We start from the raw sequence: 26,336 nt of genomic DNA, 5'->3' as shown, positions 1-26,336 counted from the left end.
TTTCACCTGTTAATGTTCTAAAGGATGTTCTACATGTGGCCAACTGCACCAAGGTTTTTTTCCAACCTCACCTGTTTCYTTCACTGCATTCACACTGATTTTTCATACTTTAATGATGGCAGAAAGCAAAGACTTAAGGAAGGAGTTGACTATTAAGCATGGAACGTATGTTCCCATGAAAATAAAATCAAGATAATTATTGTGTGAACAGCTCCTTGCAGTAAGATAAACTTCCTCTCTTCCTCCGACATTCCATTTTTTACCAAAATGGGGTTGRACAGGCTGGGAACTCTACTTTGGAACTACCCCTGTGTTCTGCCAACCTCAAGTGTTGAAAGGTCAGTTGTTGCTCCTGGCAATCCTAATTCTTATTCCTATTCAAGGACTCAGTTCCTKGCAGGAAAACAGGCTCATCAATCCTAGTTCAGTATTTTCTTGTTTTTACTTCAAAACTCTCTCCTGCACATTTAAGAAATATCTTAGGATATAAGTGTATATGGATTTTTCTTTTTTACGCTTTTAGTGAAGGGGGTGACTGAAAAAGTATATGATGCTCTTTTTATTCCAGATGTTTAAACACCAGAACGTCTCACATTAAGATCCATTCAATGAACAATTTACCCTCAAGATTCTGGGCTTMCCATTGCACCATGTTTGTTCCTGCAATGCCCACAGGAGTAACTGCAGCACAGCAGATCTTCATCCAAAGGGTCCACAGTCCTGTGCTTCACTCTCTCCACAACTTAACCACCACCATGTTTTTCCATCTAGTTCCATTTTCCAGTGATTTTTTTTTTTTAAATTATTTTACTTGAGAGGAAAAAAGCTCGAAACCACATCCAAGATCACACAGTAATTGTGATTTTTAATTATCAATGACTAAAATCTGCATTTCGTCAAGGAGAATAGCCATCAGCCTACCCTTATCTCTTTGGCAAACACTGTTGGCCCTTAGCTGTCACCAGAGTGATGTCAAAAAGAAACAGGCAAAAAACAATGTCAATCTCCCAAAATGTAATCACAGGTTGTGACATAACATCCCAAGTGCTCCTCACACACATTCTCCTTCGAAGCATTAGGCAGAGCCTGGTGCCCAGCAAGGATGGCTCCCAGACTTCCAGAACATTAATTTATGGCAGAGAGGAGGGCTTATTTCCTGCTCCCAGTCCAGTAATGGATTTGCAACACTTGCATAAATTTTCTCTCTTACTGTTGCATCTCAGACACTTGAATATTGAGCTTATCCATGCAGCTACAGAATAAGCTCTGTGTCACCCACTGTGCACTTTCCTGCCCTGGCCTATCCCTTTGAAGCACRCTTGGAATTTTCCACCAAGAGTTTCACATCCAACCTGGAGCCTTGTACAGGAGTATGGAAGGATGGGGTGTGGTGATTGTGAATGGATGTGGCCCACAGCTGTATATTTCCCTAAAAAGCACAGATTAACTTATAATGAAATTGGAAATATAAAAAACTGCCCTGATAAACATTTTGACTCTTCATAAATATCCTGGTGGATGGATGGATGGATGGATGGATGGATGGATGGATGGATGGATGGATGGATGGATGGATGGATGGATGGATGGATGGATGGATGGCAGCTCCCAGGCAACTGCACGTGATCACTTTCTGCTTTCAAACCAGAAAGGCAATTTCATAATAGCCTGTGCAATTAAAAACAAACCTATTTCTTCCTTGAGTAACCTTCCAAGAAAGTTTACAACCCCACAAGACCTTGGATTCAGGTTAAATTTATCAGAATTACCATTTAGACAAACTGAGAGATTAAAGGTACTTCAGGCTATAGTTAGAAATAGTCCTAAGGCTAAAACTAAGCATTACAAATTATTCAATAAAGCTTTCAAACCTTCTACCTTTGTAAGGCTATTTAACTAAGTTCCTTGACAATGCTGAAAACAAAAAAACAAACCCCTCAAAACTCATGTTGGATCAAAAAATTGTAGTTTAACATGTTAGTTATAAGGTGCCTTCTACCTATGTAACATAGGATTAAATAATTACTGAGCAATTCATGGTGACCTTTTTAAATGAAGTTAATTCATTGMTTTTAATTTAATCAATCTGACCCCATAATAGGTGTACAGATGGATAGTCTTATTTGTGCAGTTGAATGAGCATTTTCTAGTTGAATAAAAATGAGACAAGTAGTCCCCTAAATGAGCTGCTACCAAGTATGGCCACATATCAAATGAACCACCAGATTCTTCCCTATTCACTTCACCTGGGATCTTTCTCCAACCCCAAAGCATCTTTTTCCAACCCCAAAGCACAGGCACCTGTAGGAACTTCATAATGCTGAAGACTTCAAACAGCTTCTAGACAGGGCCTAACAATGGGAACCAGTAGGAATTCCTGGATCCCTGTCTCACTCTGAATAATAAATCACCCACTATCAAAAATACATCACAGATAAAAAMCAGAACTGTAGGTTTTAATCTCACAATAGACTTTTACTTGGTTTTCCAATGTAATTGCATTTTCACCAGCAATAATAATCAAAAGACTCCTAGTAAAAACTTTCACAAATCGTTAAGATTAATTTAGTAGAATYGGAAAGAAAACATACTTTGCTTTTTCCTTTTTTTAATAAAAAAAGCTCAGATTCAATAGCAGAGTTCGACTAATGCAGACTGATGACTGATATTTTGGCAGCAGTTGTTTGAAAAATACTCCATAATGRAAGATTTCTGCCTTCCAGTACATAGGGGAAGAATCCTCCTTTATAGAGAACCCTGGTAGAGGAGGAGAGGGCACACAAAAAGAAATTCACATTTGTAGATTATCAACTGCCAAATCTCCATTCCCAGTCATGAGGAAAGACTGGCAGGAGCTCCTCACAGTGCTCAAGACACTAAAAGCCACAGGGATCTCAGAGATGCCACGGAAATACAAATCCTTAGCAGCCCCTGGGAGCTGGTCAGGATCAGCAGCACCATAGCAGTCACTCCAGCATGACTGGCACTGTAATAAATGTCCTSGTTTTCACCTGACAGCAGAATGAGGTGGGCAGGATACCAGTCTCATACCTGTGACTGTCTGTAAAAGTACAAAGTCATTAACAAAACACTTCAGTTGCATTCAGCACCCACAAACAAGTGACATATAAGTGATCATTACCTACAGCTTTCTGTAACATTTCAAACTTGGAAATGCTGGAGTTCTGGTTATCCTGGAATCTGATTCTGCTTTCCCACACCTTCATTTTTGGGAAGCAGGAATACTGTTCAAAAACAGAGCAAATCCTACATTATCCAGTTTTGGGTAACTGGATCATGACATTTTCCTTTGCTCAGAGTCCTTCTAACATTTTTGTTTTTCCAGTCCTTCACTTTACAACCTATGCACTCCTAGATAGAACTTTGAATCTGCCTGACCTCATCTACTTTCTTCTTCTCAAAAAAAAMCCTCTCAGAAACTATTTTCAGAGCAACTCTGTTGTCTTTGCTCAGCTGGATGCGACTCCAAACCTTCAGCATCAAACACAGCCTGCTCTCATTACAGCTACAAAAACTGCCTCCACATCTGAGTGGTGTTTYCCTAGAGATGGCAATCAGTCCTGAACCCAGTTGCAGAAGAAAGGAGATCCTGTTCAGTCCAWCCTTCTCTTGCCTTTCCGCTTCCAGCAATTGTGCACTTGCTGCTCCATCTGTGATCCTGTTTGGGGAGAGGACTCTGCCTCCTGGTCATGACTGGGACAGCTCTTCCTTTCCTGGATTCGCTTTACCCCTGCAGCATTTTCCAAGGTACCTAGCTTGTGAAGAGCTCCAGACTTGGCTCAGCATATCCAAGGCAGCAGAGAGGGAACCTGGCATGCTGCCCCTGGAATGCATTTCCCACTGCTGGGTAAGAAAGCTTTTAGATCTGCATCATTCCCGAGATATATATCTTTATACATTTCTAAATATGTTTATCTAACAAGCCAATTAGTTTCTCACTAATCATCTCTCATGCTGGGTAAGAGTCTAGCAATGTAGACAAAAATATACAGAATATTCCGGTTATTCCACTCCTCTGACTCTTCTGGCCATACCACACTTATGAACATTTCCAGTCTGCCTTCATTGTATATAGATGAATGTGCTGGCTGGTTTACATTTTTAAATGCATGCTCATGACTCAGGCTTCCCATGGCTCARGCAGAAGGAACACCATCACTTGGGAAGCGTGTTCGCTAGACTGAACACAGAGATGTAACCAGCTCCCATGTGAGGATTATAGACACTAYATTAGAGGATTCCATGTCTGCTGAATGCCAGTGATAGCCCAAGAGTTCAGTTTAAAAATACTGCCTTGACCCCTTCAAAATACCCAGGATGTGTTTTGCTAAACTATTTTATTTTCTTTAYACTATTATCATTATTTCTTACTACTCTCTTTGTATTTCTAACTACTTTCTGCTCATTTTTCTTACTCGGGGTTCGAAGTTTAATTTCTTGATCTACACCCGTTAAAAGTTTACAATGATAAAAACATGATAATCTCATTAAGTAGCTATAAAATCAGTTAAATACACTAGGAATGTTTTTACAGGAGAAAATTATATGGTTCTGCAGAAAATTTTACAAGCAAAATATTTAGACAAGTGCTCCCTCAGAAGTAGCACCATATGTTCCTGTACTTCAGCATGAAAGACAAATGTCTGCAAAATGAAAAGCAATTAATTTTTTTTCCAAAAGTTACTGCCATGAGAATTTAAAAATATACACTTATTTCAAGTACCAAATAATCAGAGCAATCTAATTAGGAAGGAGATAATTAAAAGACTAACAGGTTGCTAAATCAYGCTCAGGACACAACCTGGTGGTTGCTCTGGTTTGTAATTAAGATTAAAATAGTAGCAGCACTAATGTCTCTTTAATCTCTGTCCAGGTCTGAAACATTAAACTGCACTCAGAGCACATTTCAGCCGAGCAGGACCATTAAGGACTCGCTGCCTGGCACGGCAGGAAGCTGCTGTAATTGCAGGAACTTTGGGCTCCCAACAAGGATTGTTGYTGCAGTCCTGTCAGCACATCTCCCTGGCTGGGAATGTCTCGGCTGCCATCCCAGGATGTCAAATCCCAGCTCCCCATGGAGTGCACATCACTGGGGGGTTCAGAGCGTGGACTGAGCTGTGAGCAGGGCCGTTCAGAACACATCTCCAAATGACTCTGCTGCAGTGACTTTGCACAGGAAACCTCCAGCTTTTGGCGAGAATCTTTCTCCAGTGTTCCCTTGCACACAGCCCCAGCTTCAAAGGATTTTAAGCAAACATTTAAGCCCACAGTGTTTGACAGAGAGCAGCAGCCACCTACCTGCTAGAACAGAGTCTGCCAGCGCTCAGCCACAACAGCTCTAAATCCCGAGTTCCTCCCTTCCACATCTGCCAAGTCACAGATGTTCAGCCTGASCCTCGTCATGGAGATTTATATCTGCTAAGCACCACTTCCCCCCCTCCCTGGCACAGTCACAACATGCCACACTGTTGATGGATACAGAGGGCCAGATGACCCTGCTGCCAAAATACTGTTCACATTTTTTTAAAGCTCAACAACGTTAATTTTTAAATTTTATTCTGAGGGAAGATGAGTGCTCCTTTGGATTGTACCAGTTAGCAACCAGAAATCCCCATTAGATAGGTGACCATGTCTCTGATTTGTACCTGCATCTTGATTTCCCAAATCAAGGCAACTACAGCTACATAACTACCCTGCAACAGTAAAAATAGGCCACAAGAAACAAGACAAAAAATAGAGCTTCCTCCAGAAAAGCAGCCCTTCAGGTGTGGATTCATTGTAAATCACTTAGTGTGCCAGGACACCTTTAAGCATCCTGTAAATGCAAAAGGTACATTAACAGCTTCTAATAGGACTGCTGCWCACACAAAAGAGAATTAAAAATAGCTTTGTTTCCCACTGGCCTGGCTAGCACAATTCAGGAGCTTCAGGAAGGAAGGAAACATTGCCTTAAAAATTGATTTTGAAAGGAAGCACATTGAAAATGTTTGTATCAARCTGATTGTCCATAGAGGTGTTTTCTAGGCATGTGAGTAACTTCAGCCCCAGTTTTTACACCACACTGAAAACAGACTAAGAAWAAAGCTTTCAGAAATTTGGCATAATGCAATGGAATAATCAGTAGCAAAACCTCAGGAAGCCTGCACTTAAGGTTTAGTTGGTGGCTGATTAATTCTGTCTTGTTCAGCTGACGGTTCTTAATACACCGGTGATGATGACAATATTTGCAAGGTTGGTAAATCATTTCCAGAAGTATTGATAAGAGCTGCAAATGGGAACCAGGCACTACTGACAAGMATAGGCATTTACTCAGGGTAACAAMACACCCACAGSTCTTTATATACATCAAGGTCTCACCTTTATAAAGATGTTTTTTCTGACTTGGCTGCCACCAGGGGAGTGTTCACACGCGTAAATCAATGTTCCACACATCGATGCCATACCAGCCCACACACAGGAGCTCTCCAGGGCTAGCACTCTGTGAGCCAAGCTCTCTGGGCAGAGCTGCTTTCTCTCCTCAGTCACGCAAGACCAGTCCCAATACCTCTGTACGCTCAAACTCCAGGGTTACAAGTTGCAGCAAGGACAGGACATTCAGTGGCTTTCCAACCAAGGGAGCAAAGGAAAACAGCAACATCCTTCTCTCTYCTAGGCACCCCAGTCCCACCTCTGAGGTCACAGACTTGCTGTGGACCTTGCAGAAGCTCACAGGACTCCATGGAACTCAGAGAGCTTCTGTGGCATGAACCAGAGCAGAACGTTTTGGGACTGAAAAGAACAGTCACACCGCAATGGCAATTTCCTGAAGAGGCATAAATGTTGTTACTGTGATGATMAATGTGTTACAGTTTCACTCTTTCCAGCTGATCATGAATTCAGCRCATAACACCAAGCTTGTGGGTTCAATCCCTGTACAGGCCGTTTACTRAAGAATTGGACTCAATGATTCTCATGGGTCCCTTACAACTCAGAATAACCTKTGAATGTGTGAAAAGGGATGGCACTGAACACTTATTTTGCTCGCTTTCAGATACTTGGGTTTGGGCTTTTGAGCACGTGGCTTTGTGTTTAGAGGGCCAAGTCTTCTGCACAACACATCCATAAAAACACATGYTCACAAAACCAGAGTAAAACAGGAGCCARGGTCTRATGACCCCATTACAGTGATGAAGGRAACCATGYGAGCTGTGAGGAGCCCACCTCAGCTCTGAGGAGGCACATCATACTCAGATATCCCGTCCTACAGGAACAGGCATTAACAAACTTGTCAGCGATGAAACCAAACCCTATCTGACAAGCTATCCCCAAACTGCCACAACTCTGGCTGAGCTGACTGGTTTGCTGTCAGGGGACACCTTCCAAGACATGGAGAATAAACACTGATGGAGTTGCACATGGAGAGGGCCAGGGAGAGGTTTAGGGCCATCATGCTAAGCCGAGGTCAACAATCTCATCCATGCCTTGACCTCCACAGAATCTGAGCTAGATCAAGCTCAGAAAAAGAACTGTGCCTGCAGTCTGTAGGTTGAAGAGTTACTTCTGATTTACACCATTAAAATAGGGAAATCTCTGTTTGCTGACATTTTTATCTTTACATGTGCAACAGATGTCACTGGGTGTGGCTAAACTGAGACTGTACTCAGCTGATGAGACTTGGAGCAGAGGAGGAACTGTCTCCCAAAGAACACTTCCCCTGTGTTTCTGGGGATGTGACAGGACACAGATTTGGCACTGGAGCCCCACATCAATAGCTACATGAGCTGAGGAACAGATCAAGAAAATGGTTCAGTCACCATCTAACTCTCCTGACCCCCGAGTACTGCTCTCATGGGCAAAGACCAGCAAGCCTCAGTGTTTGGCATGAAAATACTCCTGGTTCCCTGGGAAACAGCATTTCCTAATAAACAAAATGCAAACACTGTGTGAATTTTTCTCATTCCGGGGAGTAAAAGTCTACTAGTCATTTTTCTTGTTCACTACAGATCCTTTCCTGAGATCTTCCAGATCCTCTTTGCTTCYTGTGCATCTTCATGTGTTTCTGAAGAGCATTGAAAGAATAAATAAATCAAAATCTAACAAAACCTGGGAGGTATTAAAAGCATTTAAGTGTTAAATTTGACAACTGCTACTTGACTGTATCTTTGCAGTCAACATCCTGTTTCCCYTGCAACAAGGACAAGGAATATCCAAAAATCTTACATTAGGTTTAAGTGACATGCAGGATTAATATCTAACATCAACTGACTGAAGAATACACGTACTAAGTGCAGCTCTACTAAGCACAAGGCAGACACAGCCAAGGTTTGCTTCATAAACTATAGATCTTTTCAGTGATAAATTCAATAGTATTTTGCTTTCAACACCAATAGAAATTGTTTCTAATCCAAACATTCTTCACCAATCATTCAAATATCCATTTTCCAAAGTGACACTGGAATCAACTGTCAGTCCTGTTAGCTGAAAAAATAAAATAAAAACACCATGAAACACAAAAGGTGGAAGAGAATGTGTTGCCCAGGAAACTGACTCCTGGCTCCAGTACCTGAAGGACACATTTCTAGGTGACAGTAAATAAGCAAATACATTTTAAATTGGAATGCTGTACAGTTATCATGAAAGTGAATCAAGCAAGACTTCTTGTGCTATATCTTCTTTTGGAGTTCCCCAGCCACCTTTTCAGGATTCCACAGATACAACTGGCTGTASTTGCAGAATTGCAATCGATACAACAAGTCCACACTGTCCAACTCATTCTTGACAAATCCAGGATGATGGAGTGGCTTGACAGCATACAACTCTGGGATCCATGCTTCCAAAACAATCTGATCAGTCATTTCCATGCCAGTGGTCAAYCCAGCAATTTAGGCTGAATATAATATGCCGGTACACTCAAAAGTTAAAATAACTTCCCATTCAATTGTGTTCATGGAGAAGCTAAAACACATAAATCCCAATGCCTTCACACCAAAATTAGGATTTGTTTTAATAAAAACCCAGGAACTTTGGTCCTCATAGTTTTCCAAAATATTTGCACATGCTGCTATTTGTAAGTGGTCAAAATGTAGCATTCAGCAATACGGGCTGGMGTGTAGACCAAGCATCAAGTTCCAGGAATAAGTGAAACAGCTCTTAACACCTGTACCTGGAGGAGACAGATTTGGTATGTTCTGCTGTTTAGTTAAGAGCCTTTCGTCTTGGTGGTTGGAGAACTGGTTAGGAAAAAAACATTGTTGGAAAGCTTTCTTGTCATGTTTCCTTTACGGACTTAGTGACACTGCAAAAACCTAAAATTCAAAATTTAACTTCAGGTTACATAAATTTCTGAAATGGATGTGAGCAAACAAGATGAATGACAGTGACAGACAAGTGACTTCATTCAGAGCACTGCATGAGCGCAGATGTTTAAGCATCTTGTTCTATCTGGGCATCCCATTCCAGTGCAAGTCAGGTGCCAACAAGGAGTGAAGTGCTCAAGTCCTAGGAAGAACCTGCTCAATTTTCAGGTTCTGCCTCACAGCATTCATGTGTTTGATATATTCATCTGCCTTCAGTAAAATGTTCTTTTTGTTTCTCATAATCCAACACTATTTTTAGAGACTCATCTTAATGTCCTCAGTAATGTTCTCAGCCCACAAAATTCAGAAGATGGATTTCAAACATCATTAAGGTTTGTTCACTGTAAACCAAAAACAGACTCAGAAGCCAAGAGGGGATGTGGGTCAGCAATCAATGTTTTTCTCCAGGCTTATTTGCACTTGGCCTAAGTGGAAGCTTATCATGGAGTGATGAATCAGCCTKATAGCCTCTGTAGAAAGCACAGATATTTTTCTTTGAATCCAAGTCACAGGTACAGGCTCCACAGTTGATCAAGGCAAATTTTCACAACTCTCGGGAGCTTAAAGAGATGCAGTGAAAAAATGTAGTGAGTTTTGAAGTCAAACATTTGAAGGAGCTATCTCACTACTGATCAGATTAGAGGTGTTTAATATTACAGGCATAAAGGCTCTGGAATAATTTGTGTAACCCTGAGGAAGTACCGAAAAGGAGACCTTTAGAAGACATTCCATATTGTTGGTTACCACATGGCTCACTGGCTATTTCAGCTATGACACATCTCTTACCCTTGACAGAGCTTGAATACTGCTATGTTTGATTGGTCCAAATAACAACTTAATTCATTACATGGACTTCTACAAACCAGGAAAATTGACATGAATCATACAAATAAAAAATAAAGGGTAGRAGAAGCCCATTCTTGCTGAATTACRCACAGCTGCTGGCTTCTTCACTCCTCATGAATGTTACAGAAACAATGCAAATATGCCCGAAATTTTATAGCAGAAATGATGAGTGAAACAATTTGTTATTCACAGGCTTCACAGAACTGTTCATCTTTTAAGACAGCCTGGATCAAGACAGCAGCTTTCTTGTTCACAATCAATAAATTTGCACACACTTCCATGCTGTGTTCCAAATGCTCATGGACACAGGTCACAATCCTGACGCCTTTCTGTGTGCTTTGCAGAATTAAAAGCACTTAAAAATAAATTTACAAGCCCACTAAATGYGCACAGACTAATTGCATTACTGTTCATTGTTTTTAAATACAACTTCAGCGTATGTCCTTCACTCCCCTCGTTGTACTTGTATAACTCATTCCCTCTCAAACAGATTATTGTACTGCTTTCTGCATTAAGCAAAATTCAAAGCTATGTTTCAGTCTTAGCTGATTCTCTTCACAGAGACCACCCTTTAACCAGTGAAGCAGCACAGGCAGACAAGATTTATATCAAGATCATGACTTGAAGATAATTCTCAGTGCTCCCTCAGTAATGATATATCTGTGCATATGACAATATGACCCAAGATAAGCTGTGCTTCAGTTTACTAATTAAGATATGACTTACTAGCTCAGAAGCCAATGAATTTTCATTGCCAGAGTCATTTTCTTATGTACACGAGGCCTTATTATACCTCATTAAATACCCTGTAATTTGGAATGCCTTGCTGTCCTTTACTCCTGTCTRTATCCTTGCACTCTGTGTGTGGCAGAACAAAATTTGAACCCCATACTGACTGTCACACTCTTCCTTAACTCTTAACCCATTCAACTCCAACCCCTGCACAGCCTGCAACAACTCTCCATTGATAACTTCATAATAAAATTTTTAATTTTTTTAAAATCCCATTAATAGGATAACAGGAACACTTTGACTGGCACACATAATACACTACAAGGTTGAATTTCTGAAACAAGCAGCACTTACCAAAAGTTATTGAATATTCTAACTGCATCATAAGTGCCAGAGTTCAGAGAATTTTACAATTTAATCAGTGTTGTTTCTAAATCCATATTTWAGTGTTATAAACTCACAACATTAACTCCAAAAGCTGTGTGAAGAACTGATACACAAGGTGCTGAGCACAAGGTTAAAAGTACTCTCTSTAAACAAGGACTCAGACAAGGCTTTAATGTGAGGATTTGCCATTTGGACACTAAGAAAAATAAAATAACACACAAATGAGCCCCCATATTTCAGGCAGATAACACAAACAGCCAYGCAAACTCCTGATAAGCTATCTGAGGTAAAGGCAAATGACTTACACCTTGACYGAATCACCATGAAAAAGAAATAAGCTTTTCTATTGTTTCCTGTACATACCAAAACAAATTCCCATTCACTACTCAGAAAGTACATTGTTTTCAAAAATGCACAATGAAATACAGAAAGAAAAGATCAGTATGTCAGCTCCACCCCAGGTGTACCAGCACTGAAGTCAGAGGGTGAGAACAAGTGCTGGCCTGTTCACCTGTCACCGGTGCTGAGATTGATCAGCAGCCTTTCCCTCCTGGAGTTCTGGGGTCAGGTGTCAGCAAAATTCCAACAGACATCCCAAACATGAGAGATGGMCACACATCTGCAATTACAGAGCCAGCACAGCTTCCCCTCTCCATCCCAGTGAAACACTTGGCAAGGATGGGTATTGCTCACAAGTCTGCAGGGAGTCACTATATAGGTGTTTGCCGTGGGAAGGGCGGGACCAGATCCGAAATCCCTGGCAGCACCAACTGCCTTCAGCCTCATTAACATCCCCCTCAYGAACTAACAGGTACCTTGCTCTCAGAGATACGAGGTGCACTGATGAAAGGCAATGTCTCTATTCCTTACCCTGAGCCCTGCTTCCATTAAAGAACAGCTGAATTATCAAGTTCACACTGCAAAACACAGTGACCTGTGTAGTGGGATATGCAGCCTAAAGGGAAAAGGAAAAGGCATAAAACTTGGAAGCAGTAACTTCCCAGAAGGTGCTGGGGTGTTCTCAGCCCTGCAACAGGAGGGCCTCAGCACATCCCGCTGCAGTCAGCAGTGCCACRGCACCAAACAGCAAACTCCTGCCCCCAGCACCTGTTTGGATCAGCCTGTGCAGGAACAACCAGACAATCATATGAAATCAGGCCAGTCTCTCCATTAGGAGAGGCATCACTCTGCCATTACCATATCAAGAGTTTTGCTGGAAGGATAATCCACCTCACACTAGAATATTCAAATAGAAACAAGTTTTGTCAGTGAAGGACACACAACTGTAAACCTCTCCCTACTAACACATGGGTTTCTAGTAGTTCATTGTTTTGATACTACAAACCCCATTTTCAACATGATAAATTGCTCAGTAAAAAACTGGGTTGGGTAATAAATACAGCATGCTGTAGTCACATACATATTCACATCTCATGCCCCAGTTCTCTTAGTGTATAATATAAAACAAATTTACAAGTTTGACATGAAACCTATGGAGTTCAGTTGAAAGACTGATTGACAAAGTTTCAGAGCTCCACACTTGAAAAATAAATACCTGAAATAAACAGTTGGCTATTTTGTACAAGGAAAAAATTCTACCGATCCTTGTAGCCTTTGTTTACACTCTGAAAAGTAAGAAATGCTGCCTCAGGCTCCCAGAGGCAGATGTGCAGTTGTGGGTGCCACCAGGAAARGTCAAATCACACACAGAATGCTGTACAATGCCATTAATGACAGGCAGATTATCTGCATTTCAACTGTAAGAAACAATGTGTAAGAAAACATACACTGAAATATGACATCATCCCACTCCTTGGGCAGCAAATGGGAGCTGTTTCCACTGAGAGGGTATCAGTTAACTCAGTAACATTGTTATGAGCTTTTTCTCTCTGGAGTCATACTGCAGTTTCCTCTTTTTACTCAGTGAAGTATTTTCTGATTTAATTTTATTGCTCAGAAGCACATTTATAAGAGAAAGTGTCCAAAATGTAGGCTGGGTCTCTATTTAGCCGACAAACACCTTTGCTGAAGGAGAGGTGATGCTGCATTTGTTCTGTAAGAGCCCTCACACCTTCAGCAGTACAGGAGGTGTTAGTCAGCAGTTTGACTTCTCTTCATTAATAACCTCAGCAGGAAGCGAGAAGCACACATGAAAGCCTTTGGATACCTTCCTTTCACACAAAAGTCAAAGCTCAGAGTAAAACAAAGGATTTCTTAAAATAGAGAGCTGAAAATAAACCCCTTAGATTAAAAAAAAAAAAACAACACTTAAATTGCAAATGCTAAAACCAGATCAATTTAAAGAGGCATTTATATCTCAAATACGTGTCAGAGCTAAGCCATCATGCATTCTTCTAGGTTGCATTAATGGTCTTTTCAAAATGTTTTTATTGTTAGTATTTTCTCATCTAATTTCAGCAATCTTTCTATCCCAAATACCTCTGTTCTCATTACCCAGAACATTTAGGTGTGATTACAGCAAAAGATTGTTACCATGTTTTATTTGGTTAAAACCTGTAGAATTAAATACATGTGTTTTCAATTAACAGGCACCAAGCCAAATTTAGCTCTACTACCCCATTTTTCCACTCCAAAGGCTGAGGACACCCATTTCAGAAAATTATGTAGAAGAACCATGAAGAAGAGGCTTTCTAAGCCTTATAAATCTTATAAATGAAAGCTGACATGTCATACAAGAAAAAAAGAACCAACAAGATCAAACCTTTGAGCATAGAAAATGAGAAGAATTACGAAAGGAAATGTTATCACCTCATCCTTTATTCCTTCAGCTGTGCCTGTGAGCAGGCGGCTGAGGTAACTTCCCGCATAGCTTAAAACATGCATGAAGCCCCAATGATTAATGCATAAACACATCCTGCAAAGCAGCTACAGCTGCACATCAGATTTCTGATGGCATTGTAATATTATACTGCAACTGCTCTGACTGCAGCTCCAGTTTGTCAGGAACCTGCAAACACTCTAATCCATTCCATACATCTTTATGTACAGCCCGAGTTCTGGGAGAGGTAACACCACACTRTGGAATCCACTGCTTCCCTGTGGTCACCAAGTGCTGACAGGATCAAAAATGCAGGTRAAAGGGAGCTGTTAGAATCTCCCATTTCTCTAGGAATAGCTGGGCTGTTCACAAACATACTTCCAATTAGGAACACCAGTTCCAGGCAGAGAGTACAGCACTTTTTGAATGAGGTTTGACATCATGCAGAAGAATAAGGTCTCCACTCAGAGCCCAGTTCAGACCAAGGAAGATGGGACAGGCTTGTAYTGAGTCTAGTAAATTCTGACTATACTTAAAATACTTGTTTTAGTTTCTTTAAATATCAAAACATGTTTGTCTCTGCCACTCATCATTTAGGRTCACACTTCACTCTTGTGGCTAACACGTCACTACAATAAGTTTAGAAGTGCTCTACAAACTCATGACACAGATGTGCATACATCTGCCAGCTAGATACAGYCCAAACCTGAAAACAGACTAGGTACCACTAATGTGATATAATGCACTTACTTCATGATTTTGAGACCAGAATCAAAATATTGGCYTTTTGTATTGCTCATCAGAGTTCAGGGCCAGGTTTCCAGGCCACTTCCTAACTCCCATTGTCACAATTKCAGCATTCCTTACAACAAGAGCTGGATTTTTATCACTTACACTCTGATGGCAGAGTCACATACGCACAGAACATGCAAATTTAATTTATACATTACTTTCACAACAATAATAAACTATAATGGCCAGCACTTCTACTGCTTCCATATTAACTGTTCCCCACAACTTTACAGCAGCTGACAAAATCAAAACAGAAAATAYCCAGAAGGAATCAGCCTCTCCATGAAAACCAAGTATTTCCCTGAAGTTTAAGGCTTTTTCTTCAGCAGAGCTGTCAAGAGTTTTACCAAGTTTGATCAAGGTCAGACAGATGTCAGAATTAAACCTCAAGCTTGCATCCAATTACATAAATATGAAAGGAGAGGTTTGACAACTTTCTGGTGAGAGAAGTTGTCAAACCAAAGAGGACTTCTCTGTAAAAGTGATTATATAAAGCACAGGGCAGGCAAAGCTCTGATTAAAGTCAATAAAGAGCCTCCCAAAGCACCAGCTGCCCTCTCCAGCACCTTGTGGCCTGAGTCCAAACTTTTGACAGCTGAAATATGCTGCACAAAGGATGCCAGTCAGCTCAGGAATAAAGTAGCCACTGCTTTCACTGCACTGTTAAGAATATGGTTCTTAACAAGGCTACTTGGAAAAATAAAAGAAAAACAAAACCAAAATTCTTCCAGTGCTGGCACCAGAAAAACTTTATCTTCCTTCATCTGCCTGTGAGTTTTAAAAAGACAGTCTTAAAACCTTAGATCACCTTCCTACATAACCAGTGATGGACTGATAAAYATCATGGATGCAAGAAACAAGGCATTTTTAGGAAGTCTGGTTTTGTACTTCATGCTACTTACAGCAAGAACAATTGAAAACAGAAAGAACTGAATGGAGAAAGAAATAMAACATTTAATAAAAGTTGTGTAAGGCCAACTTCAATAACTTCTGAATTACACATCTTCACATACTTGKCACACACTCACCTTATTAATAATTTTTTAATCTTTAGAAAGAGAAGGCTCTACACTTACCACATTGGGGTTGGTCAGCCCTGTCAAAATTACACATTTCACTAAAAATAATGTGGATTTGCCCCTGCAGAAGAGCAAAACTGAAGGCATTGTGCAAGTTAATCCCAACTGGTAATTGGACCAGCATGACAAAGGCTGAGRACTGCACCCATCTCACAAGCAGATCCAACAAGTGGTCACTTCCACTGATGTCAACACAGCTTCTCACAGCTGTTTATGAAACAAACACATGAACTCCATAGAACACCATTTGCTAAGGCAAAATCATCACTTTCCACAGAGCTTGGCTTCAAATCTAAGTTATAAGATCTGGGAGAAAGGTTTCAACTAGGACACTCATTGCCTTCATGAAAACATTCCAAACCACATGGAAGATATAAAAGGCAGTAGGCTAGAGGAATTCTGCTAAGTATAAAAAGAGTTATTTCTACAGCAGAGTAGGATGATTGAACTTTGTAACTTCCAAAATAAAAAAATACTTACATTGTGACTCTCCTAAGACAAGTAATTTATTTTTATCAGTGAGGATACTCAGCTCTCAAAAACTAGGCATGTTTATTGGAAACCTTTCAAAAAGGCAGCMATAACAACAGCGAAGAAACTCTTTCTGATCTTCCTACATTTTAAATTTTTATGAATAAAAATATGCAAATGCAAGGCTTTGAAAAGCTTTAGGAGCTATCAGATTCATTTCTATTGAGCCTATTCTTCATCTGGGGTCTTTTCCAAAGTTTATGGAAAAGGATATAAGAAGCCTTCAATCAATAAACAGGAAATWTAAAAATCTTTCAAGCTCCAGACAAGAAAGATTAGAAAGGTGGAGATGAAATTGGAGATATTCACTCTGCTGATTCAGATACAGGGCAGGACAAGAAACATAATGCAATTCCTCTTTTATGCAAACACAAATCCACCTAGTGACAGTGTATATCTACCAACCTAGAGGGTCAGGGCCAAGAGCTTCTCCTTGATACCTTACTCCAACACTCAAAATGCACTTTACTATGACTTTGCTAATCTGCCTAACACCTGCTGGATAGACAAAGAGGTATGTTCCAATTAAATCACATGCTAAAGGAATAATGCTGACACCAGGCTAATTGCCTTTCGTTTCACATCAAACACAATTCTGCTCCAGAAGTAGCTAAAATAGCACTGAAACTACCTTAGCAATTTTCAAAGTGAGCTTTCATTACAAGTATTGACCCACCATTCATTCCGTTGTACAAACTCCTGTGGTGAGGGGACAGGTCATCTGTCACTTGTCTCCTGAGGGTACCTTCTCTGCTGCCTCCGCTGAGGTGTTTGAGGTGCTCTGGGCTCCCTCCATAGTGCTGTTTGAGATGCTCCGGGCTCGTACCCCTCACCTTGTGCAGGTGCTCTGTACTTCCACTTGGCGTGTGCTTTTGAAGGTGATCTGGGCTGCCACCACTGTGCTTTTGATGCTCAGGGCTACCACCAGGCCTCTGCTTTTGAAAGTGTTCAGGGCTACTGCTCAAAACATGCTTTGGGATAGTTTCTGGACTGCTGCTGCTGTGCTTTTGTTGTTCAGGTACTTTGACAATGGTTTTGTGATGTTCAGGGCTCGGYCCTTTCAGGTGATGATCAGGACTGCCAGAACCCCTGGGCTTCTGCAGGTGCTCTGGGCTGATACTCCTGTGTTTCTGATGCTCAGGGCTTCCTTCCCCTCGAGGCTTTTGCAGGTGTTCTGGACTGGTGCTTGGGTGGTGTTTGTGATGGTCTGGGCTRTCTGTGCTCCCCGTGCTGGAAGTGCTGCTGCCATCCCCAACATCTCTGATGTACGCGCTGGCGGCAGTCAGCTGGCACAGGCTGATCTGGCTGTCGATAGAGCTCCGGCTGCCTGCTCCTCCACTCTTCTCCTCATCCAGCAACACACACAACTCCTTCARCTCCAGGTTCTCCTTAACTACTTCTTCCTGCCTCACTTCCAGCTCTTTCAGCTTCTGCAAGTATAAGGCCACCTCCTTGTGCATGACRCTGGCACTGTACCTGCCCAGCCTCTGCCACTCGCGGGACACCCTCTTGCCCTTCTGCCGGTCATCATCCAGGAARCAGCAAAGGTCCCTCAGTTCTTGGTTATCTTCCTGCAGCTTCTGGTTGATGTCCTTTAAAAGAAAGATTATCATGACAGAGAAGTGTCTAAAGGAATTGATTTTATACCGTGACACAGGCCAGTGGACAGCAGTGCTACAAACTCACATTTAAGCACTCCAGTGAGGCATAAATAATTCCATGTGTAGCTCTGGCACATTGTGACAGTACCACGCTTCAAGCAAACAAAGCTGTCCAGCAAAAACTGCCCTTAGCTTGGAGCTAATCTTTGACTTTTTATACAGCAAAAAAGTTTCAGGTGCTTAACTAATTTTCATGCTAAATATCAGAWTATTTTACCTCCCAAACTGGGCAAAGATTGTAATTGTTGTCATGGTGATCTCGCTCCCCTGAGAAATATTCACCCRGGACTTATTGCTGAATAAAACTGCAAGGTACATCAGAAACTGTAATCTYCCTTAAATAATTAATTATTAACATTTATACTCCCTAATCCCTAAAGCATAGTCACAGATAAAAAAAAAAAAAAAACATTTTAGAGATTGCCGGATTTTGTTTCTGATTGGCATAAAAATCCTTGTCAGTCATCACTTGACCACAACTGCTTCAACCACTCTGAAATAAAATCATCTGCTTAAGAGATTWTTCATTCCTAACACAATGAACTACATGATTCTATGCTCTTCCCTAAGTGAGGAACAGTCTGAAGGAAATGCTCTGAAGTAAAAGTGGTCAGAGTATWACTACAGCAGAATAAAAACATTTTCAGTATTTTATCCCTCTAGTTTGGGCTTGTGACCATATTTATCTTTCTTCCATCATCTACATATTCATTCCTTATGTATGACATTACAACTAGACATTAGCYACAGTTGTTAAAAAGTTAGTCTTATGGAAACACCATTTTAGCACAGTTTCCTAAGAAAAGGAAGCTTTTGTAACTCCATTGGATTTGAGTGCATGAATGCCCCTGTTTGTCTGACTTTTGCCTAAAAATAACTTGCAATTCAAATAGTTTCAACCAGTATTTGACAATGGAAAAAAAACTCCATGACACTATAATGTGTCCTTAAAAACCTCTGCTAGTGAGAGACGTTTGAGATGATCCCACAGGGGCATAAAAAAGTTGTGGAAGTCTACAGTTTCTCAGTCAGAAGCAGGAGGCACCCTTCCAGCTGGTCATTCATACTCATGGAGCAGTTATTTCACACATGACAAAGGAGGGAGATTTCCAGACACCAACACAGGGCTCACAAAACCTCCTTCTCCCAGATTCTTTTTTAAAGTTCCAGCTGAGGCATCTGAACAAAAGGCGGAAGTTAAACCAGACTTAAGGAGTTCCGAATGGAAAGAAGAATTTGTGACTCCTTCCTACACATTGTTAAATGTGTTTGGTCAGTTATCTGGAAAATGCATAAAGCCACATGATGTCACACTCTTTCATGTAACTGGGAGAAAGATAATATGGTTGTAATTGAACTTACATTTGAAATGTAAGTTTCAGTTTTACTAAATACTATCATGGATGGGTCTTTTCTACCTTCAGACACCATCAAAGGGACACACATACTTTGCAGAACATAAAAACTTGGGAGGCAGGAACTGTCTTCCCCCCCAAGCTATTTATTTTATGCCACACTATTATCAGAGATATTTTCCCAATAATTCTGTTATTTAAAGCCACTCTACAAGTGAAGAGCTATCTTCTAATGCACTTTCCTGTAATAATTCAAAAGCCCACACTGCATCTCTGTGTCTTCTCTCCTTCCCTCCAACTTCACCTCACTGAAGGAATTTCCTGAAAATTCTCAAAGCAATAAGCCAGACAATGTTCTGTAGTCCTGCCTACTGTAAGGTAAAGTACTTCTATGTCTATAATCCACAAGCAAGGTAATGCTCTGTGAATAGACACACTTTGCTCACAGTCCTCAGAACGGAGAAGAAAAAACTAAGCTTTATATCCAGCAAGAGAGTGAAATTAAGAAGGGAYAAATCATTACAGGCTTGGTGTGCCTCTGACTGCAGCCTGCACCAGTACACAGCTGAGAATGGTTTGGTCAGAGGTGTTACCAGACGTCTTTTACAAACAATAAATTAGGGATTGGTTCTGATCATCCSAAATCTGAGCCCAAGGGTTTGCCATCACCTGCCACACGCTGCACTGAATCCTGGAAATGACCAACTCTCTCCAGCAGCCTACCAGGCTGCCTGACAGACTAAGWCGTCTGAAAATAGTGACAGAAAACAGCGTGAGCTACACAAACCCTTATTTCTCAGGTATTTGAGGCGAGATCATTTAACCTCACTCAAAACCAATGAAGTCTAACACAAAGGTGGCAAGACTTTAGTGTTTTTATCAACGCAACCAATACGGGAGCAGGGCATAAACCAGCTGTGCCCGACAGCCTGCCGACTAGCTAGTCATCTCTTAGCCGGACACTCCTTTTTTAAGCGGGGTCAAACGCTATTCACCCCAGTCCTCGGCCACTTTTCATGCGGTTACTCCCAGTCTATCCACCTGATGAGATTGCTCCCGGCGGGAGACGTAGAGACACTGCACAAACTTCAGGGGTCCCACCCTGCCCRCCCCGCTACCTTCAAGCCACGGATCTCGCCGAGGTGGAGCTGGAGGCGGCGGTTCACCTCGCGGATCAGGTTGCTGTGGTCCAGCATCGCGCTCATCTTCTCGGCCTCAGCTCGGCGGAGGCTGCGGATCAGCTCCTCCTTGCTCCACTTGAGCAGCTCTTCGTCCGACACCTTGGACAAGTCCTCGGCCGGCGCTGCCCCGCAACTTTCCGCTGCCACTTTGGACATGGTGGCGGCCCGGCAGCCCGGGGGCACTCGCGGAGCCTCTCCGCTCTCCCGGGGCTGCCCCACCGCCGCTGCCGGGGGAAGGGGCGAGCCCGGAGCCCGCACGGTGCCCTCAGCTCCAGCGCTGGGCCGGGATAACGAGGGAGACCGCTTCTGGCCCCAGACAGCGGATCCTGGAAAAAAGGAGGAAAAGGAGGAGGAAAGGGTGTGGAGGAAGCCGGGTCACAGTCTGGGGAGCAAACTTCCCCCGTCGAGAAGGAAAAAAAAAAAAAATAGAAAAAAAGACCTAGACAAAAGATCCCCAAGACAAGCCCGGCTCTTGCAACAGGTCAGCGCCAGCTGCGCCTGGTCCCCGCCGCAGCGCCAGGGATGCGCGGWGGCTCTCACGGTACCCGCGGCCCCCGGGCTGCGGGATGCAGGGGAGGATGCGAAGTGCCGCTGCCGCGCACCATAGCGGTGGCAGGGCGGCGGCGGAGGAGCGGGAAATAGCGGGAAGCGGCGGGAAGGACAGAGCGGAGCGGGCGCTGCCGGCACCAGTGGCGGGCGCGGGGCCGCTCGCGGCTTTTCAGCGGGGCCCGCGCGGCTCGCGAGCGCCCCCTGCCGGCCAATGCCCGCCAGTGCGGCCGGGGCCATCCCGGGGAGACGGGCGGGACACACCTGAGGCACGGACACACCTGCGGGACGGACACACCTGAGGCACGGACACACCTGCGGCCGGAACACACCTCCGGCAGCATCCCGGCCCTCCCGGCCCCGCGTCCCGCTCGGTGACCGCCGCGCACCCCGGAATGGAGGCGCAAACGCAGCCGCTCGCGCATCAATCCGATGCCTCCAGTGGGGCGGCTGGCGAGAGGTCGCATTACATCACCGCCTGGCGGCACCGCCTCGGCGCGCAGCGCTGCTCGCAGCCACAGGCTCACGCCGAATCTTAGCGCAGCTCCTTACTCGCGCTGAAGGTCGCATACCATGAGCTGAGCCCYTCACAGGAATTAGGTTTCGGCTAGTTACACACCTTCCTTAAGAATATTCAGCCGCAGTGTAGCAAGAGACTTACATACCCCGATTCACTTAAGAGATACAAAGACTCTGCATAAATCTGCCTTGCAGATGATTTGAGAATGAAACTTGATAATCCATTCGTGCTGCTGACAAAGAAACATGATATCATAGATCTCAGAGGCAGAAGTGAATGAACTGAAACTATTAGGTGAGTAATCAGTTGAATCCCTATTTTTCAATCACAGTTCCCCTCAAACAATCCCCCAGCAGACAGAGGAGGCTGCCTCACTTAATGGGCTCATACTACCACCAGTTTTGCAATTTTAGAATTATGTACGATTAAAGATTTCTGGTTCTTGAGGGGAAATTAAAACAGCTAAACCCAGCACTGGCAGATCATGAGGTTGTAGGCCCATAAGCAGGGCTGGCTCTGCACAGGCAGCTGCAGAACCTGTGTCCTACCTGTCCTACATCACTGTCCYGGCCAGCTGCCTTAGCATTTTCCTGCCAATGCCACAGGACCAGACCAACCAAGGATTATTTTCTGTTCTTAGTCCTATTTAAACGTTACCACAAGAATCATTAAATTAAACAAAGTTCTTTTGTTCTTGTTGCTAATCTTCTCCTTGAACTGCCAGCTATCACTTGACCACAATAAAAGTTCTCCTGCTCCTATCCATCACAGGCTACATTTGGACTTTTCRCCACACAAGTCCTCCATGTTTTGCCTTTCCGACTGCCATGCAGAGATGTTTTTTTCAGCTGATCCATTTTCCATGTAGCTCCAGCTCCCAGGAACATGTCAGACACTCTGGTTGCACCCAGGCTTGCTCCCTGCAAGGCAATTCCACTTGAGCTGCTCCCACAGGCCCAGGCTGTTGCTCAGGACTCTCTGCTGCTATCCCAAGGAGTACCCATGTCACAGGAGGGTGGCATATTGGCTGAGCTGCAGGAGGAACCCCAAAGCCCATGACTGTCAACAAGAGCTCCAACCAAACACAGAGCTTTGCCAGCATGAAATCCCATTTTCTGAGCAGCACCAAGTATTGTGTGAAAACTTTATTTCCTCTGAAAACTCCATCACTCTCCTAAATCCTCTGATTTTTTTTTCCACTGCAAAGAACAAAGCTTGAGATGAAAGCATCTGACCAGCCACAGCAAAAATACAGTAAAAGGCCATGAAAAGGAGCTGTCATCTTTTATGCCCAAATATATTCTATTTTAATGTGACTGACAAAGAACATCTTGGCGAAAAGGCAGCAATAAATAAAGGCTTTTCTTCTTMTTCTTCTTCTAATTCAGCAGTGTATTAGTTGAAAGGTCACACAATGTTAGATTTTAGAAGTTCAAATTTATTTCCATCCATGAAATAAGCAGTTAACTAAAAAACATCCAAAAACTTCAGGGAAGATTGTCCACTTGCCTCAATATTACCAGTGTTTCCCTGGAGCAGCATTTCAGAGGTTTTGATCACGGGGTGCCATGGAAAGCACAGATCTGAGATGAACAGCTCCAGGGAACACTGTATTCCCCACAAATATGAAACGCCTCCACATCTGTGTCTTCAGGAGGCATAGCTTTATTGTACAGGCACCAGTGAGAAAGGGGAATTCATGGAGTATGGCCATCAGACGTAGTTTAAACTTCAAAAGTCTGGGACATGTGTAGCTCTAATAATGGAAGCAAAAACATATCAAGTTAAACTAATCTGGAGCGTTTCTATAAGGAGAATATCTAATTTCACATTCACTCATGCTTGTGTAACAAGACCAAAACGAGAGCAGGAATTGCAACATAATTATTCCCATCTCTTGGCAAGTTTAAAACCTTCCTTTTAGACAGTCCACCTCACTGCTCAAAGGCCAAGTATTTCCCCAATCCTCAGCTGMTACCATCAGTGGTGAGGACCACAACTGCCCCAAAACACTTTAATTTTCACAGTAAAGCTTCATTTTTGCAATACTCCCCCAAATAATTCTCATTCACAGCCTGAAGCAGAGAGTCTGGGCAGATGAGCTTGAAGACTGCAGTGCTGGGATTGCTGCAGCCTCCGTCCAGTGGTAAGAGGGATGGCATTCCCTGTCCATCCTTCCAGTTCTTTYACACTGTGTGCCAAATGCCAGTAGCAATATGGATCCGCAGCCAATTAAATCTCCACAGCTGACCACGGTTTGCCAGTTCAGTAACATTCTCACTGCTGTGTCCTGCACGCCCCTGGACATGCAAATACACAGCAATTGTTGCTGGAAAATTCTCTCACATATCTTCAAGGACTTGTTTTTCATTGGTGCTTGCAGACTTGCTCCAGTTCTTTAAGTCTCTGATCGCTGGGCGGAGTCTCTAGGCATTATTATAGCCAATAATAATTATCTGATTATTTTAAAAACACTCTGGACGCTTTCAACGAGGCCTTAAAGCTGTTCAATAGCTCTCTGCCAAAAATATGTCATAGYTGAGTACTTGCCTAGCAGTCATTTTACACAAAGATGGCTAAACTGTTTTTGTTCAGACCTTCCAAAAATACTTTTGAGAGGAGTTCAGACTTGAAAAATGTCATTCCCAAATTGGAAGTGGAGAGAGCTTTAAAAATGAAAAGTTCAAGTAATTTTAGTTACAGTTGCTTCTAGATGTTCTTCCCATCATTCACGTGTCTATAGCTGACACTCAACCCAGCATCCCCAACATCAGCTGCTCTCCAGTGCCAGCCCGTTTGCTCTCTGCTGGCAGAGCTCCACACCTTCCCATCCCTAACCAAAGAGAGAGTTCCCCTTCCTCACCTTCCCATCCTGTCCCTACAGAGCCTCTCTCTACTGTGGCAGCATCCCAGATGTGCATCTCTTGCCTACCAGTCTGGTCCATTGTTCCCTCATTTGTGTTTTTGTCATCAGCTCTCTCTGTCCACCCCTAGGTTAAAGTTCTCCTCACCAGTTTTGCCAGCACATTGGCAAAAATGCTTTTTTCTCATTTGGCGAGGTGGATCCCACTTCTTCCTAACAGTCCTTGACAATCMAAGAGGGTCTCACAGTCACAAAAGCTGTCAATGCCAGCTGTGCCAGCACTTAYCAGCCACAGGCTCCATTGACTCCTCCTCCAGCTCTTTCACTATCATAGGATTCACTTTCCAACCCTGACTGCCACTCCCGCAGTCACTGTACCAGCATAAATTAGATAATGCATTTTACAATACAATAYAGATCAACTTTTCCTAATGGAGTCTCCAACAATGCTCATAGAGTGTTGGTACATATAAAAGTTAATAGTCTGATATTAGGCCATCCACATGGTATTTTTACTTCATTGCATGCCCGCTTCCGTTGCACAAAGATAATATGGATAATTCCATCTAGCTAAAGCTGGCCAGGAACAAGGTCCTCCAGTATAGACACCTTTGTATTCGAAACATTTACAGACCAAACCTTCATTTTTTGCTCTTGACTTGACCACAAGTAAAAAGCCAAATTTGAACAAACCAAACCAGGCAACATGCAGTTTTCTCATCCTAGAAATACTTCCTAGAGAAAAAAAAAGTCCATGTATTTCCAACTACAAGAAAATGTTAAAGAAATCTAGAAAAGATTGTTTTCAAATTAGCAATCTGAAAAGGGGGGAAGCTCAGCTTGAATTAGTCATTGGGCTTTTGAAGACTTCAGAAAGTTGCATCTTAAAGCCCTTCAATTAATTACTTGTGGTAAATCGTTTCTATTTATTCTGTAAGAAAAAAAAAAGACTAATAAAAATATTTTTTTCTTACAATTGTTGAGAAGTTTACYTTCATTTTTCAAAATTCAGAAATTCTCACAAAGCAACTTTTCCTGTGAGCTTCCTCCTACTACCACCTACACTTTCCTCATGGTCCAGTGACCATGCAATTGTGTGGTGAGCTGGATCAGCTTCGTGAGTCAATGAAAGAATAATGTTAAAATCTACCACTTATGAATAATAACTGGTTTCCCATGGATGATTGCACTGATCTGGCTCACAGAACCTGTATGAGATGAAGGGGAGGTTGAGGGAACACAGGCCCAGTGATGGAGATGGAGCAAGCCCATCCCTGTTGAAAGAAGGCTGCATTTGGGGCAGACTAAACACACCCTGACTGGGGACAGCCACAAAGATGCTCCAGAAGAGAGGAGCAGAAAGCAATCAGCACATCSTGCTTGAGCTGAAGTGGTGGCTGGGGCTCAGCCAGACTTGCAGCTTTGACTTGGAATCTGTAATAGAATGAAAAGTCCTGGAAGATCTCACGTAAGCACTTYGCTTTTATTTTAATCAGAGACTTGTGTGTCCCTCTTCCAGGACAAACCCGGGATCCCCAAGTCATGGATTACTCCCAGAAGGTGAGTAAGAAAAAGATCTTTTCCTGAGCCAGGAAAAGATACTGCCMCTCAAACTGACAGGGAAATCGCTTCTGCAGGTGCTGGCCCAYGCTCCTGAACCCTGTTAATCTCAGTGAGGTTCGTGTAAATGAACATGCTTTATAACTGC

At 42.7% G+C, this 26,336-nt stretch overlaps 1 protein-coding gene across 4 annotated transcripts in view; it reads right to left on the bottom strand.

The window, feature by feature from the left end:
- CCDC85A (coiled-coil domain containing 85A) overlaps window positions 1-21,099 on the bottom strand; it is a 67,441-nt gene extending 46,342 nt beyond the window's left edge. For 2 of the 4 annotated variants that reach the window (XM_057382327.1, XM_057382336.1), the window contains exons 1-2: window positions 20,637-21,099; window positions 17,179-18,094 (exon numbers count right to left, since the gene is read on the bottom strand). In XM_057382327.1, the coding sequence (XP_057238310.1) occupies window positions 17,179-18,094; window positions 20,637-20,855 (1,135 nt within the window). In that variant the 5' untranslated portion in view covers window positions 20,856-21,099. Of the gene's footprint in view, window positions 1-9,553; window positions 9,917-17,178; window positions 18,095-20,636 lie in introns of those variants that run through there. The other 2 variants (XM_057382345.1, XM_057382354.1) reach the window with 2 other exon arrangements.
- Window positions 21,100-26,336: the final 5,237 nt, after the last annotated feature.

The sequence above is a fragment of the Malurus melanocephalus genome, unplaced genomic scaffold, assembly GCF_030028575.1.
Source record: "Malurus melanocephalus ecotype Western Australia unplaced genomic scaffold, MMel_1.1 scaffold_13, whole genome shotgun sequence".
Lineage (NCBI taxonomy): Eukaryota > Metazoa > Chordata > Aves > Passeriformes > Maluridae > Malurus > Malurus melanocephalus.
Note: the sequence above shows the minus strand (reverse complement) of the source record. Positions and strands in the feature narration are given on the sequence as shown.